Here is a 12,986-nt window from a genome sequence, read left to right as displayed (position 1 = left end):
GTATGTTACAGTTTTATGTAAGCATTTTATATTTACTTAAAGTTTTATGTATTCAATGGGCAGTTTTATAACACTCAGAGGTCTGGGTATTTAGATACATAACTATAAAATGCATACCTTGGGCTGGGGTTGTGGTTCAATGGTAGTAGAGCTTAGAGCTCCTGCTTAGCATGTGTGAGGTACTGGATTTGATCCTCAGCACCACATAAAAAATAAATAAATAAAGTTATTAAAAAAAATGCATGCCTTGTTTTGGGCATTTTGTTGCTTGTTTTTAACAGGGCTATCTCTCCTTTTTTTTTACAATAAAATCTGTATTTCCAGGGAAAATATGAAAAAGCATGGATTATCATTTATTTTGGACTAGAGGCAACTAAAATTTTAAATTATGAAATTAGATTTATGGTTACTAATTTAGTACAGATTTTCTAAAATTAACATTTTGTTTTTGGAACTTTGTGATACAGGTATGTTTAAATAAGGTAAATTAAATTAGATGAATAAATCTCTTCATTTATTATTATCATAACCATTTCTTCCAGTGGAGGAAATATTTGGAGGTCATCCAAACCAAAATGCTAACTATGTGTTAGTAGCATCTTGTAAAACTTGGGATTTATTTAGTTTGATTAAACTTTGCTTCATTAGGTTTTAATGTGCTACATGTTATGTATTTCAGAAACTCCAGAAAGGAACTTAATGATATACGATTTGAGTTTACTCCAGGAAGAGGTGAGTTTTAATTGAAATTATTATTTTAGTGCTACAAGAAGCATTTCAGAAATTGATTGCAAGCATGTGGTTATAATTTGCTATTCAAAAATGCTTTGTCTAAAAGCAAAGGAAGGAAGGAGGGAGAGAGGGAGGGAGGGAGGAAGGGAAGGAAGAAATGAGTTTTGATAATTGTAAGGATTCAAAACTGAACCACTACTGACTGCATGAATCCCGTTGACATGTGCAGTACAGTGCACACACACACACACACACACACACATATAAATTGGATATATTAGCTCAACCATGAAAATAAGTACTGACATGGTAATGGGAAATTATGAATATATAATGAGAAACACCAGCAGTCCTAATGAGTGTTGAGCAGCAAACAATGGTGTCATTCAAAAAGGTAGCACACTTTGCCTCTCAGTCGGTCTCAGTTCAGGTTTCAGGAAACCTCTCTTGGGGAGTGTTTGTTGCCTCTTTTAGCTCTAGGCACCAGGGGTGAGCTTGATAGGAACAATGTCGATTGTCTAGTAGTGTGCAGTTTGAGTATTTATAAGTTGTTGCAACTGCTTGAAAGCTGGTCTGGTTGTTCCTTCAGCTCCTGCATGCCTGAAATAAAGGACCATCTTTTATTTTTGCACCTTAGGAAAAAAGTTTGGTTTGCCTTAGAACCTAAAATAATCTTGGTTAAGTAATAGATAAATAACACTTAAAAGTTTCCAGAGATCACAATACCAATTGTTAAGAAAAAAGTATACTATTGCAACTATTTGGTTTATAAACAAAATAACCCAGAAAACTGAAAACCACATGTTAATGCTAAGACTATAACTGTTTTTCATGACCTCTAAGTTCAGATTTTTACATATATAAAAGTGGTTTCCTCAATGTCTATATTGAAGACCTTTCTTTTTAAAAAAAAAATTTAATTTATTCTAATTTGTTATACATGACAGCAGAATGCATTTCAATTCGTAGTACACATATAAAATACATTAGTCTCATACATTTTAATTTACAAATATATGTAATATTTGACTTATTGGAGCTTCACATAAATTTTAATTTGACTAAATAAATTGTATTTGCTAAAATTCTGAAAATTCCGAGGTGCAAGGACTTTCTACCTTGATAGCTGTTCACTAAGTAACATGTCTTGACATCCTGCTTCTGTCACTTGCAAGGAGAAAAACAAACTCAAATGCCCCTGGAGCCAAAGTAAATGGTGGGGCACTTCAGGAGATGGGGCAATCTCATCTAATATATTGATGTTCAGTTGTTTTTTTTTTTTAATAACTTTTTAGTTGTAGATGGATATGATACCTTTATTTTATTTATTTATTTTTATGTGGTTCTGAGGATCAAACCCAGTACCTAACACATGCAAGGCAAGTGCTCTGCCACTGAGCCATAATCCCAGCCCTGATATTCAGTTTTGAGGGGAAAAAAAATTGCTGACAACTAAATAAAATATGTTCCTAGGCTATATGTGGACATTGACTCCTGCTTTTGATCTCTAGTCTTCTGTAAAGGCAAAGATTTCATGATTTCTGTATATTTAAATAAAACTAAAATATGAAGTGTTTTTTGCAAAATAAATGTCCATAGGGCCCTCATGAATTGCTAATTGATTTTTCTTTCCAGGAATCTCCATCTTTAACAATTTAGAGTCAGTCTGTAGAAATTATACAGCACCACTCAGGGTTATCAACAAAGCTATTTATTTTGTCATAATATAAAAATACTGACCAGGCAATGCTGTGATAAAAATCTAGTAGTTATATATATACACTATCTCAAATACAGTAAGTAGAAAGAACAGATTCTTATTTTAAGGTTGCTTCTTTTCATCTAATTGTTTGAAATTAACTATGGCAATGAAAATAAATTTTAATTTTGAAAGGTAACAAAGGAACAAATTTCCAAGTTGAGGATTTCTATGGATAGGAGAGCCCATTAATGCATTTGCATTACTGGTCCATTTGTACTGGCTTTGGCAGCCTCATTTGCCAGGGCTCATTTGAGAGTCTCTGCTTTTGTGACCCACACAGAAACCATAGCATTGACTTCTCAATGCTAGTGCACCCTTACTGAGCAGCTGAGCACAGACCCATTACTAAGGGAAGCCCCACATACATTTCACTGCACTTCTGTGAATCCTGATACTGTCTGTATTTCAGACATGATCTGCAGTGAATCCTGTGGATGCACACCAGCTGGACCCTGAGTTTGTGCTGTGTGTAAACATGAATAAGTATATACAGCATAAAACATAACACAAATAAAATATTCTCTGTCCTCATTAGAAGACAAGTCCTTTGTGTTTATTCTGTCACTGTAGGCTCTGGAAGCCAGACATGAATACTAGATTATTTGATCCATTGATATAAAGAATGTGAAACAGCTGAAAGAAAAAATAGATTACTAATGAAACATGAAATAATTATTTCACATTTCTTTTCTAAATTGTTACTTATGCTTTACTTACATGCATACAAGATGACTGCATAATGGCACACACACAGATGTGGACTACTTCCCATTTTGGCCAGCTTAGTATCACCCATTTGCCATTTTGATATGACTCATCTGGTACCCAAGAGTCCTGAAAATAGAAGGACATGCTGTACACTTTAATCATTTGGGAATGTCTGTTCACCGTGGTACTGTTTTATGCTAGCCCTCCATGTGGCTTTGTTTGACTATCCCATTTTCAGCTACGTTCTGTGATTGCAGCTCCTTACTCAGGTATAAGATCTTATTGCTGCTTTACAGCTGGTGTAACACATTGAAATGCTTTAACAGATGATCAGTCACTGAAATATAATGACTGCCTCCTGCACGCCCAGTGCCTACTAGGTGTTAGATACTTTAATTCAATGTGCTTCTGTTCCTGAAGACTTGGGTGGCATCCAGGAAGGTGGAGAATCCAGGCTGAGGGTTCCAGCAGCTTCAGAAAGAGAAATCACATTCAGGGTAGAGCCTTTCATTATGCTATCCTGGGTTCTACCTTAGGGGGTCATTTCATCACAAAGGGACTTTTATAAGATGCCTTTTGTACCTCTGATGAAAAGGACAAGGCCCAAGATAAGTTCACTTAATATGGGATTTCATAGTTAGTAAGGTTTCTATATATTTCTTTGCCATTTTACTTCATTTTGTCCCATTGTATGATGATTCCATTATGAAATGAAACCAGTAAAATGGTAAAATAACATGATTTCTCTGAAAGTATAAAGAATATACATTAGGTTTCAAATTATTATTAACAATTTGAAGAACTGGGCCAGGTGCAAAAGGGAGACAAAGAGAGCAGGAGAGTAGAAGGTGTGTTTCAGGTGAACTTTGTGCCATTGTCATTAGCATCTTCCTTGCCAATTCCCCGCCCCCTCCCCCCAGTACTTTCTATGTGACAAACACTGGGCAGAGCACTTCAAATGCCAAGAATTGTGAAAGACAACTGTAGCTGCAGCTACATACTCATGTGTGTGCATGCATCACACACACACACACACACACAAACACACACCCATATATATTTAATTCATTTGCAAGCCACCAGGACCAGTTTTTGCTGTGGGCAGTTCTTAGCATGTCAAACTACAATCCAGATTTAATGCCTGTTGGATTTAGCAGCCTTGAGTTGCTTTACTTTGAGTTGCTCCCTGACTTTGGAAGACACTGATATCAAGCCTCCAACTACAGCTGCAGGCTGCCCAACCAGTTTCTTTGTATCTAGCTACAGTTCTGGATGTTTGTGATGTTGTCAGAGGCTGTGGAGGCCAAGTCACCTCTCTCGTAAAAAAATAGAGGTCTGTAATGGTTCTTTTGAGCTTGTGGTAATTTCTCAATTCCTCTTTATAAAGTCTTCAAATAGAAGATAACAGTGTTATCATGTTCATTCATAACTCTTCAATTAAGCAATTTCAGCTATATTCACTTGCCACAGCCTGTTCAATCCCATCTTTACGAGATTGCCAACTCCTGTCACTTATCATTGAGAAACTACATTATTTTACTCAACCACATTTTCTAAGAGAATGAATCTGTTGCTATCAGATGATCAATGTCATGTTAAAGGAGTTTCTTAATAGCATGAAACTAAGTGGCTCATCTTAATAGTCCAACAAGCTCACAGGCTGTTTATACCAAATTTAAGGTTGTATCAGATGCCACTCATTCGGCCTTTGCCATAAATTCTGAATCAGTAGCTAGAAAAGGATTGATGGTGGCTGGATTTAACCTTGGCTAGAAGAAAAGCAGCATCACAGGGAATGGTTTTATCTTCTAGAAGTGTGTGTGAGGAGGAATTCAGATCGTAACCAGAAGGCAAAGTTTTTTGGTTCATCAAAAGTGGAAAAAAAAAAAACTTTATAAAACATCTGTTGAATAAATAGCAAGATGCAAATTGTACATGGTGAAATATATTTTATGTTGCTTTTGATTTTTTTTTCTTCTGACAGAATCTGAATTACTGAATTAAAACTCTTGTGGGTGATTTTTGTAAATGAAAAATATATATTTTACATTGTACTGGATTGTTGATTTTTATTTTATGGTTACTAATACATATTCATTTCACATTTGGACAGATACGGCAGATGGTGTATCTCAGGAGCTCTTCTCTGCTGGCCTGGTTGATGGTCATGATGTAGTTATAGGTAAATTGTTTTTTAGTATGCGGTGTCATTTTCTTGATGTATCATGTGAAAATGTGTTTGTTTAGAAGAAAAAATTTTCACTAAGGAATAACTCATTCTACATTTTTAAAAATTCTTGATGAATTCTTACCTATTATGTGAAAGTCAAAAGCTCTAAATATAATTCTCTCCCATTTACCTGGACGTGATTTATCAGATGAGGAACCTCATTTATTGGACACATAACAAAGAATCCAGAACTAAGATCCAAAGACCACCATGTAGCAAAAATAAGATACAGTAAATTCCATGCACGGAAGTTTCGGAAACTTTGAGGCCATTTCTCATAGTTTTTCTATCCTTTCTAATAAATCCAGATGTTAGTTTCCCAGCCTTCAGCGGTACTTATCATGAAATCTAGGTTGGAGGGGACTTTAAGATCATTCAGCCTAGTTCTTTTGTTGTATAGTTAAGGGAACAAATTTCCCAAAGAGGTTCTGAGCTTTGTCCAGAGTCATGCAACTGGGTTTTGGCAAAGTCACTTCACTTTGAAACTGTAGGTCTTTCTATCACTTTGAGAATCAAAAGGTAGTTGCCTGGAAATGGGAGAGTCTGCTAGACGTGAGCACACTGAGAGGAGCAAGCAACAGTGGTTGGACCTCCTGACCTGCAGAGGAGGTGGAGATGCTTGAAGAGAAGAGGCAGGTGAGGTCACTGAAGAAAACCTGGGATAGCCTGGTACTACCAGTAAGGATGGATAGCTCCTTCTCCTCAGCAAATTCTGAGTTTATAAATACTTTATATATTCTCTATTAGTGTCTAGCCATCATAATGGCCCTGAGTAATCAAGAGTGCTTAACATATTAATGCTAAAACATTACATTAATTATATTGTCAATTATAATAGCAATAACTAAAATAATATATGGTCTGATAAAACTTCCTTCAAAAATACACAAATCAAAATTAATGTTTGAATTCACAATGCTCCAAGTGATGTTTTACTATTAAAAAATCACTCATTCAAAGTAAGTTCTTCCCCAGTAATGCTGGAGTATGTGACAGAGGGAGTTTAAGGTGGATATATACAAATTATTGGAATAATTTGTTGCTATAAACTTGCATTGTTTATCATTAGAAAGTAAATTACTATATTTCATTTAAATAATAATATATACTAGATTTATGTTGGGAAATTAGAATTCTGACTAAAGAATAAGCATCTATGTTATTCATATGCAAATAATACAACACAAATATAAAGATACCTTTAAAATTAGAAAAATATGTTCTTTTTGTGTTGATTATATATGAAGTGTCCACAGTGACTTCACAACAAAGCTACAATTCCATTGCCAAGTGTTCCCACAAGGGGAGATACGTCATATTTTAAAGGAAATTCACCCAAACACATTTACGTATTTATATATTTATTTATATGTGTATTTCCTTTCACACTTTCCTTTACATTTCTGTGAGATCTCATGGCCAGCTGAGTTCTTGCTCAAGTTTTCTGATCAAATGTGAGGGGGAAGCAGAGAGAAAAGGTCAATTCAACTTTGGTGTCTACTTTAAATTCCATCTCATATTTCTTTCTCTTAAACCACAGTTCCTTGATAGAGAAGCACTATCATTCTCACTAGAAAAAATAAGCACGCACCTTGGTATCTTAGCTCAACCACAAAAGTGTGGAAAACAGTTAATGACTAGATCAGGATATCCTGCAAGATATATTTCCCTTAAAAAAGAACTATGGCCCATATACTGAGCAGCCATAATTAAAAATTAATCAACAAATGAAGTGAAAATAATAGATAAAAACCCTCTTTTAAACAGCTGCTGATGTCTTCCATTGGGCACAAAGTCAAGGACCACATTATCTTAATTTACACTGATCCTGACAAGCGGTTGGAATATGGAAAGTAAGAGATCTGTGGGAAGGCATTAGGTCACATCTGTCTTTAGGCATGGTCTTGCTCCAGGCCTACAGTCAAATTTAGTGTACTTCTTTATTTGTCCCACACTCAACTGAGTCTAAAATAGAGGGGTTTCTTTTTGTTCTTGTTGAATGTTTAAAAGGAAGAAACTAAGAAATTAAGTCAGAATTTCTGTGTAATTTATTAAAATGCATTTTAAACACAGTAAATAGCCAGAAAGCTTCTGTTTTTCTATGACTTAATTATTCTTCTTAAAAGTGTCTTCATTTTGCCTTTTTCCCCTTTGGAGCTAAAGCATGGCTATGTGTAAGATGCTGAAGAAAGCACAGGCCTGGGTAACTCTTCCTTAGACTTACACAAGGACGTGATACCTGAGCCTTTGCAGGGTTTGCATGATTCACTTGATAATAACCGTTGAGAACAGGTTGTTTTTGATCACTATTTTATGTAAGGTAGAGAGAACAGGTTGTTTTTGATCACTATTTTATGGATGTAAAACTGAGGTTAAAAGAAGTACCTGGAATATTGTAGCTTGTACTGGTCCTTGAATTTCTGTCCCTGGACTCCAAGTTCAGAGCCTGTCCTTGACACCCTGTATAGGGTGGTTCTTGAGTCTCCTGGGGGGTGGGGGGAAATAGCTTGTCTTTGTTTTTTATTTCTTGGAGCAGCTTGACAGAAAGATAAAATGTGTTTGATCCCATCCTTCTAACCAATCCCAGCGATTCTTACTCCCTCCCTCCTCACCTATTTCCCTCCTTACTGGATATGTCCCACCAGCATATGAATATGTTTTTATGTCTCCCATCTTAAAAAATTCCTACCTCTGTTCACCTGACCTCTTGATACATTTATTTCCCTTCATCCCCTTACAGCTAAATTTATCAGAACAATTGCCCCTGCATTCAATTCCTTTCTTACGGTGGTCTCTTGAACCCGCTGCAGCCAGGCTTTTGACCTCCCCACTCCACTCAAACTGTTCTTTTCAAAGCCCTGTCTGGGGCAGACACATCTGGCAGATGGGATGGCAGATGCACAGGTAGGAGCAGCCAGAAAGGGGTGAGGTCCTGTGGTGTGAGAAGGACTCCATCTTCCTAAAGCTGGGGCTGATCCTCTGTGCTCATCTTCCTTGGCCTGTCCGCAGCACTGGCACAGTTGACAGGGCTCTCCTCATGACAACGTTTTCATTTGACTTTCAAGACTCCATCCTCTTTTGGTCCTCCTGCTCCACTGGGAAGACGGTTTGTCCTCATCTCCCTGACCTGTACATTTTGATGTGTCAAAGGACTCTCTCCTTGGACCTCTTCTCTTTTCTCTAGTCACTTACTCCTTTGGTGATCTCTTCTACTTTCCTGATATCAAATATTTTCTATTCTCTGGCTTCTAAATTTATATCTGTGATCCAGATCCTTTGAATTCTGGACTCACATCCAGCTCCCTTTTTAGCATCTTCATTTAGCATCTGAAATTTCAATTCACATCTCCAAATTCCAGCACCCTGGTGTTTCCTCCCAACCTACTGCTACAGTGGTGTGGCACTCTGTTGATGTCACCTCTAGCTTTCCAGGTACAAAGGCCAAATATCTGAGATTTGTGCTTGACTTTTCTTTCTCTCCTGCCCGACATCTACCCTATCTGAATGTGCCATTAGTTACTGACCATCTTGATTCCTGTCCTATTTCAATCCCTTCTCATTTCCAAATTACCACATTTGTCCCTTTACTGGTGTCCCAGCTTCTATCCTTGCCTCCCTTCAACCTATACTCATTTTAGCAGCCAGAGATATCAAATCCATAGAGAGAGAGAAAGAGAATAGTGTAGTCAAATCCATAGAGAGAGAGAAAGAGAATAGTGGTTGCCAGGGGCTAGGATGAAGGGAGAAAGAGGAATAACTGCTAATAGATATGGGGTTTCTTTAAGGGTGGCAAATATTTTGGAATTAAAAATAATAGTGGGCACACATCTTTGTGACTATACTTAAAAAAAATCACACCAAATTTTGCACTTTAAAGTGGTAACTTTTATGATGTCAAATACATCTCAATTGAAAAGGAGTCAGATTACGTTAATGCTTTAATCAAAACTTTCTTAAGGATTTCCATTCCACCCCTCAGTGGCCTATGGTCACTGCACTGTGTGTACCCTGTCACTTCTCTCCTTTTGGCTCCCCTTCCACAGCCACACTGACCTCTGGACTGCCTCCAGGATGCACCTTCTTCAGGCACATGTCTGATTACCCCACGTCTCCTGGGGCTTAAATACTATCTGCAAAGAGCTTTCCCTAACCAGACTATTTAAACTTGCACACCACCCCTAGCTCTCTTCCACCTTTTTTACTTTATTACCTAGCCTGGTCTCTTCCTCTTCAGTAGACTACATGTTTCACTCATTTATTTTGTTAAGTGTGTGTGTGTGTGTGTGTGTGTGTGTGTGTGTGTGTGTGTTTCCCCGTGAGCATCAGGTTCTTGAAGGCCAAGTTTTTTATATATTTTGCAAATTGTCAGATGCTCTGTGTTCCAATCTGTTCATTTCTCATAGTATGCCCTCAATAAATACACGGTAAAGATAAACAAATTCCATTCTGAAATACATAGATTTTGTGTAACACTTTCTTTAGAAACAAAGCATACTTTGAATATAGAACTCTAGTGTTTTAAGAATCTTTTAAGATTGTAAAACTCAGGTATTATTGGTAAAAATGCTCACTTGAGGAAGGCTGTGCAACAGTCCAATTCATGTAGAGATTTGATGATTTCTTACATGTGTATTTTTTCAGCTTCTATAAAAATAAAATAGCTACCATTTAAATAGATTAAAATATGGGCTTTTTCCCATCAGCATTTTCTTTTGAATTGGAGTAAATGCTTACGGTAGCATGAAAGAGCTGAAAAAAGCAATAGCCTATGTTATGGAGCTGTGAATGTTATGGCTTTCACCATAGCATAGCAAACACAGGATACAGGAAAAGCTTCATTGCTTACCTTCAGGGTAATCTGCCCAGGGTATGCAGAATTTGGATTGAGGAATTTACAATTTACAAAGCAGAATTTGGATTGAGGAAGGGCTGGTATAGTGAAATGGAGTGATTACTTTCCTACAGAAGCAGGGCAGTGAAGAAATTAAGTGCACTGTTTGTAGACTGAAATCATAAGCCCACTTCAGTTATGCTTAAATTCAGCACTACCTTAGGCAAGAACAGGAAACAGTTTTAGGCTTTGTGTAAATAGACATTCATAAGGTTGGCAATGCCTTCTGGGTGGGTGTTGATTTGAAAAAAAAAATAAGTTTGCAAGATGAAAAACTAGATGATATGCATGTAAATAGACCAGATCTGAATCCCTATTCCACTTGTCTCAAAGAAGATTCCCAAGGATGACCAGGGAAACCCCTTTGCCTCCTGATTAAAAAACAATCCATTCAAAAGAAGTTTTCTCTGGAAGGGGAATTGGGGAGGGGGAGAAGAAGATGTAAAAAGGAAACAAAAATCCTAAATTCTGTTCAGGCCTTGTGATGAATGATATTTTTTATTCTCTTTATAATGAGTTTCAGAGCTTCAGCGTGAGAAGGGACATGGGAAGATGTGTTAAGCTAGGCAGTTGCAGGACCTGCTCAGCAGCTCCAATCTGTAAGTGCTACCAGAGTCTTAGGTACAGGACTGTACACCTGTGCAAGAGAGGAAGCTACCTTGGGAATGCCCTCAGACACCTGACCACTGACCGTTCCTGTTGGGGTTTTATACCACTTTTCCTGGCTGTGCAAGAACATATGTCTGTTTCCTTTAAGTGGAGTTTAGAGCCAGATGTTGGAATTTCTGTCTCCTAATAAAAGAACTGTTTCTGCATTCATTTGTACAATTTTCCTCTGGATATTGAGCCTGGCTGATTCGTTATCACTGAAATGAAAGTTTATTTTAGCTATATGTGTTCCCACAAGCTCTCTCTGTGGACTTTCGGATGTATTGTTTATGTTCCTGAAATGTTTATTTTCTGTTCTTGAAGAATCATATTCAAACCTGTTTGCTTTGCAAGACTTGCCATTTATGTCAACTCCATGATGCCTGCTTTCTGCCTGCCCCTCCCTTTCACAGTTGGAGGACAGCATGTACTCCTCTAGGATATGGAGGACTAGATTGTCGCCACTCTGTGACACATGCTTCTGTCACACAGTGCTTCCTGGTGCTGTCTCCTCTTCATTGGGAGGTCGAAGGGGCCTTTAGGGTGAGGCCTGCTTTCTGTTATTGCCTCTATCACCCTTGTTGCACAGAGGTGTTGAATGAGTATCATGGGTAAAGAAATAATATTCAATTCTATTTGACAAATGTCATTCTGGATCAGCCTGTGAATTGATAATATTGCAAATATTGTTACACTCTTTAAAAATGAAAGAATGATTCACATGATTGTTCTTCCTTTCCCCCCTCCTGCCTCTTTCCCTCCATCCCCTTTTCTCTCTCTCTCTCTCTCTCTCTCTCTCTCTCTCTCTCTCTCTCTCTCTCTCTCAGAAACTGACTTACCCATATAGCCTGTGATGGGATGCCTAGAGGGTCTCCTCTCTCCTAGTGCTTGTTGAGTGTTTCTCAAACCATGAGATGCCTGCATCAGGGTCTTATCTGGGTTGCTTATTCATCATGCACAATTCTGGGTTCCAGTCCAGTGTCACAGCATCAGGAATCTTGGGCATGGAGTGAGGAAATTGTGCTTTTTAAACAAGCTTCCCTGGGACATCTTATACTACTGGAATTTCATGGTCATGTGTAGTTTCTGTTTGTAGCAAGTAACCTTTGGAGACTGTTTTTAGCCCATTTGATCACGTGTATCTTCCCAGTCTTGCTAATGTCCTCTGTTTTTCTGCTTTACTTGATTCTCTTCTCTCATTAGGAGTCTGCTTTTAGACAGTACCAGTTCTCTTTTTTTAAAGTATGCATTTGCATGTATGGATGGTGTGGATGCTGCATGTGTGAAAGAGCCTCACTGGTGTCAATTTTTACCATAAGGAGTCATTACGGTTTTTATTAAAACTAACATTGCTTCTCAGGGTACAGTAGCTCCTCCAGGTGGCTTTAGCTTTTATCTTTCTATATAATGGCCAAGTATCTTTAGGCTTCAAAGTATGCAAGCAACAGAGTCTTGGCTCATTCACGAACATATGGTTGACTGTGCAGTGCTGCTCCCCAGCTCTCTTCAGGGCAGTTCGAGTGTGTTATGAGTGATTGGGATTTATTGAGCAGCAGTGCACTTTTACAAGGGAAAAAGAGTGAACGTCTTCTCATATTCAATTAAGTGATTATGCGGTGGTGTTTACTGATGTTGAAATTTAGTGAAGAAAAGCAGTTTTTATACACAAAATGGTGTACTATGATTTTCAAGTGGGTGTCAGTTTAAAAAGGAAGAAAACTCCTTAACCCCTCATGTTCCAGTGTCCCATATATAGGACACCTGTAAAAAACAGGACATAATGGGATAAGGAGTTTTCCAGGTTTAGACAGGCTTGGAGATTATTGAATGATGTTGATAATTATAGTCTAGCTCTTCCTGATTTAAAGTGGTCTGTGTGTTAAGTTTAATCCTCCAGGGAATTAGGAACTTTGCATGCCTTGGGACTGCTATCCAGATTACTTTCCTTGATTTTCTTTTTACCAGAAATGTTGAACAATTAAATATGGCTCAAGCCTTCCATTTTCAAAAAAAAC

General features: G+C 37.6%; 1 protein-coding gene across 3 annotated transcripts in view; it reads left to right on the top strand.

Annotated features, from left to right (window-relative positions):
* The window catches only part of STK39 (serine/threonine kinase 39), a 264,560-nt gene that overhangs the window by 209,975 nt on the left and 41,599 nt on the right, over positions 1-12,986 (top strand). For all 3 annotated transcript variants that reach the window (XM_081261265.1, XM_081261264.1, XM_081261266.1), the window contains 2 exons: positions 680-732; positions 5,316-5,384. In XM_081261265.1, coding sequence (XP_081117391.1) covers positions 680-732; positions 5,316-5,384 — 122 coding nt within the window. The remainder of the gene's footprint in view (positions 1-679; positions 733-5,315; positions 5,385-12,986) is intronic.

The sequence above is a fragment of the Spermophilus citellus genome (genome assembly GCF_964194105.1).
Source record: "Spermophilus citellus genome assembly, chromosome: 11".
Lineage (NCBI taxonomy): Eukaryota > Metazoa > Chordata > Mammalia > Rodentia > Sciuridae > Spermophilus > Spermophilus citellus.
The sequence above is the reverse complement of the archived record's forward strand: the minus strand, read 5'-3'. Positions and strand labels throughout refer to the sequence as shown.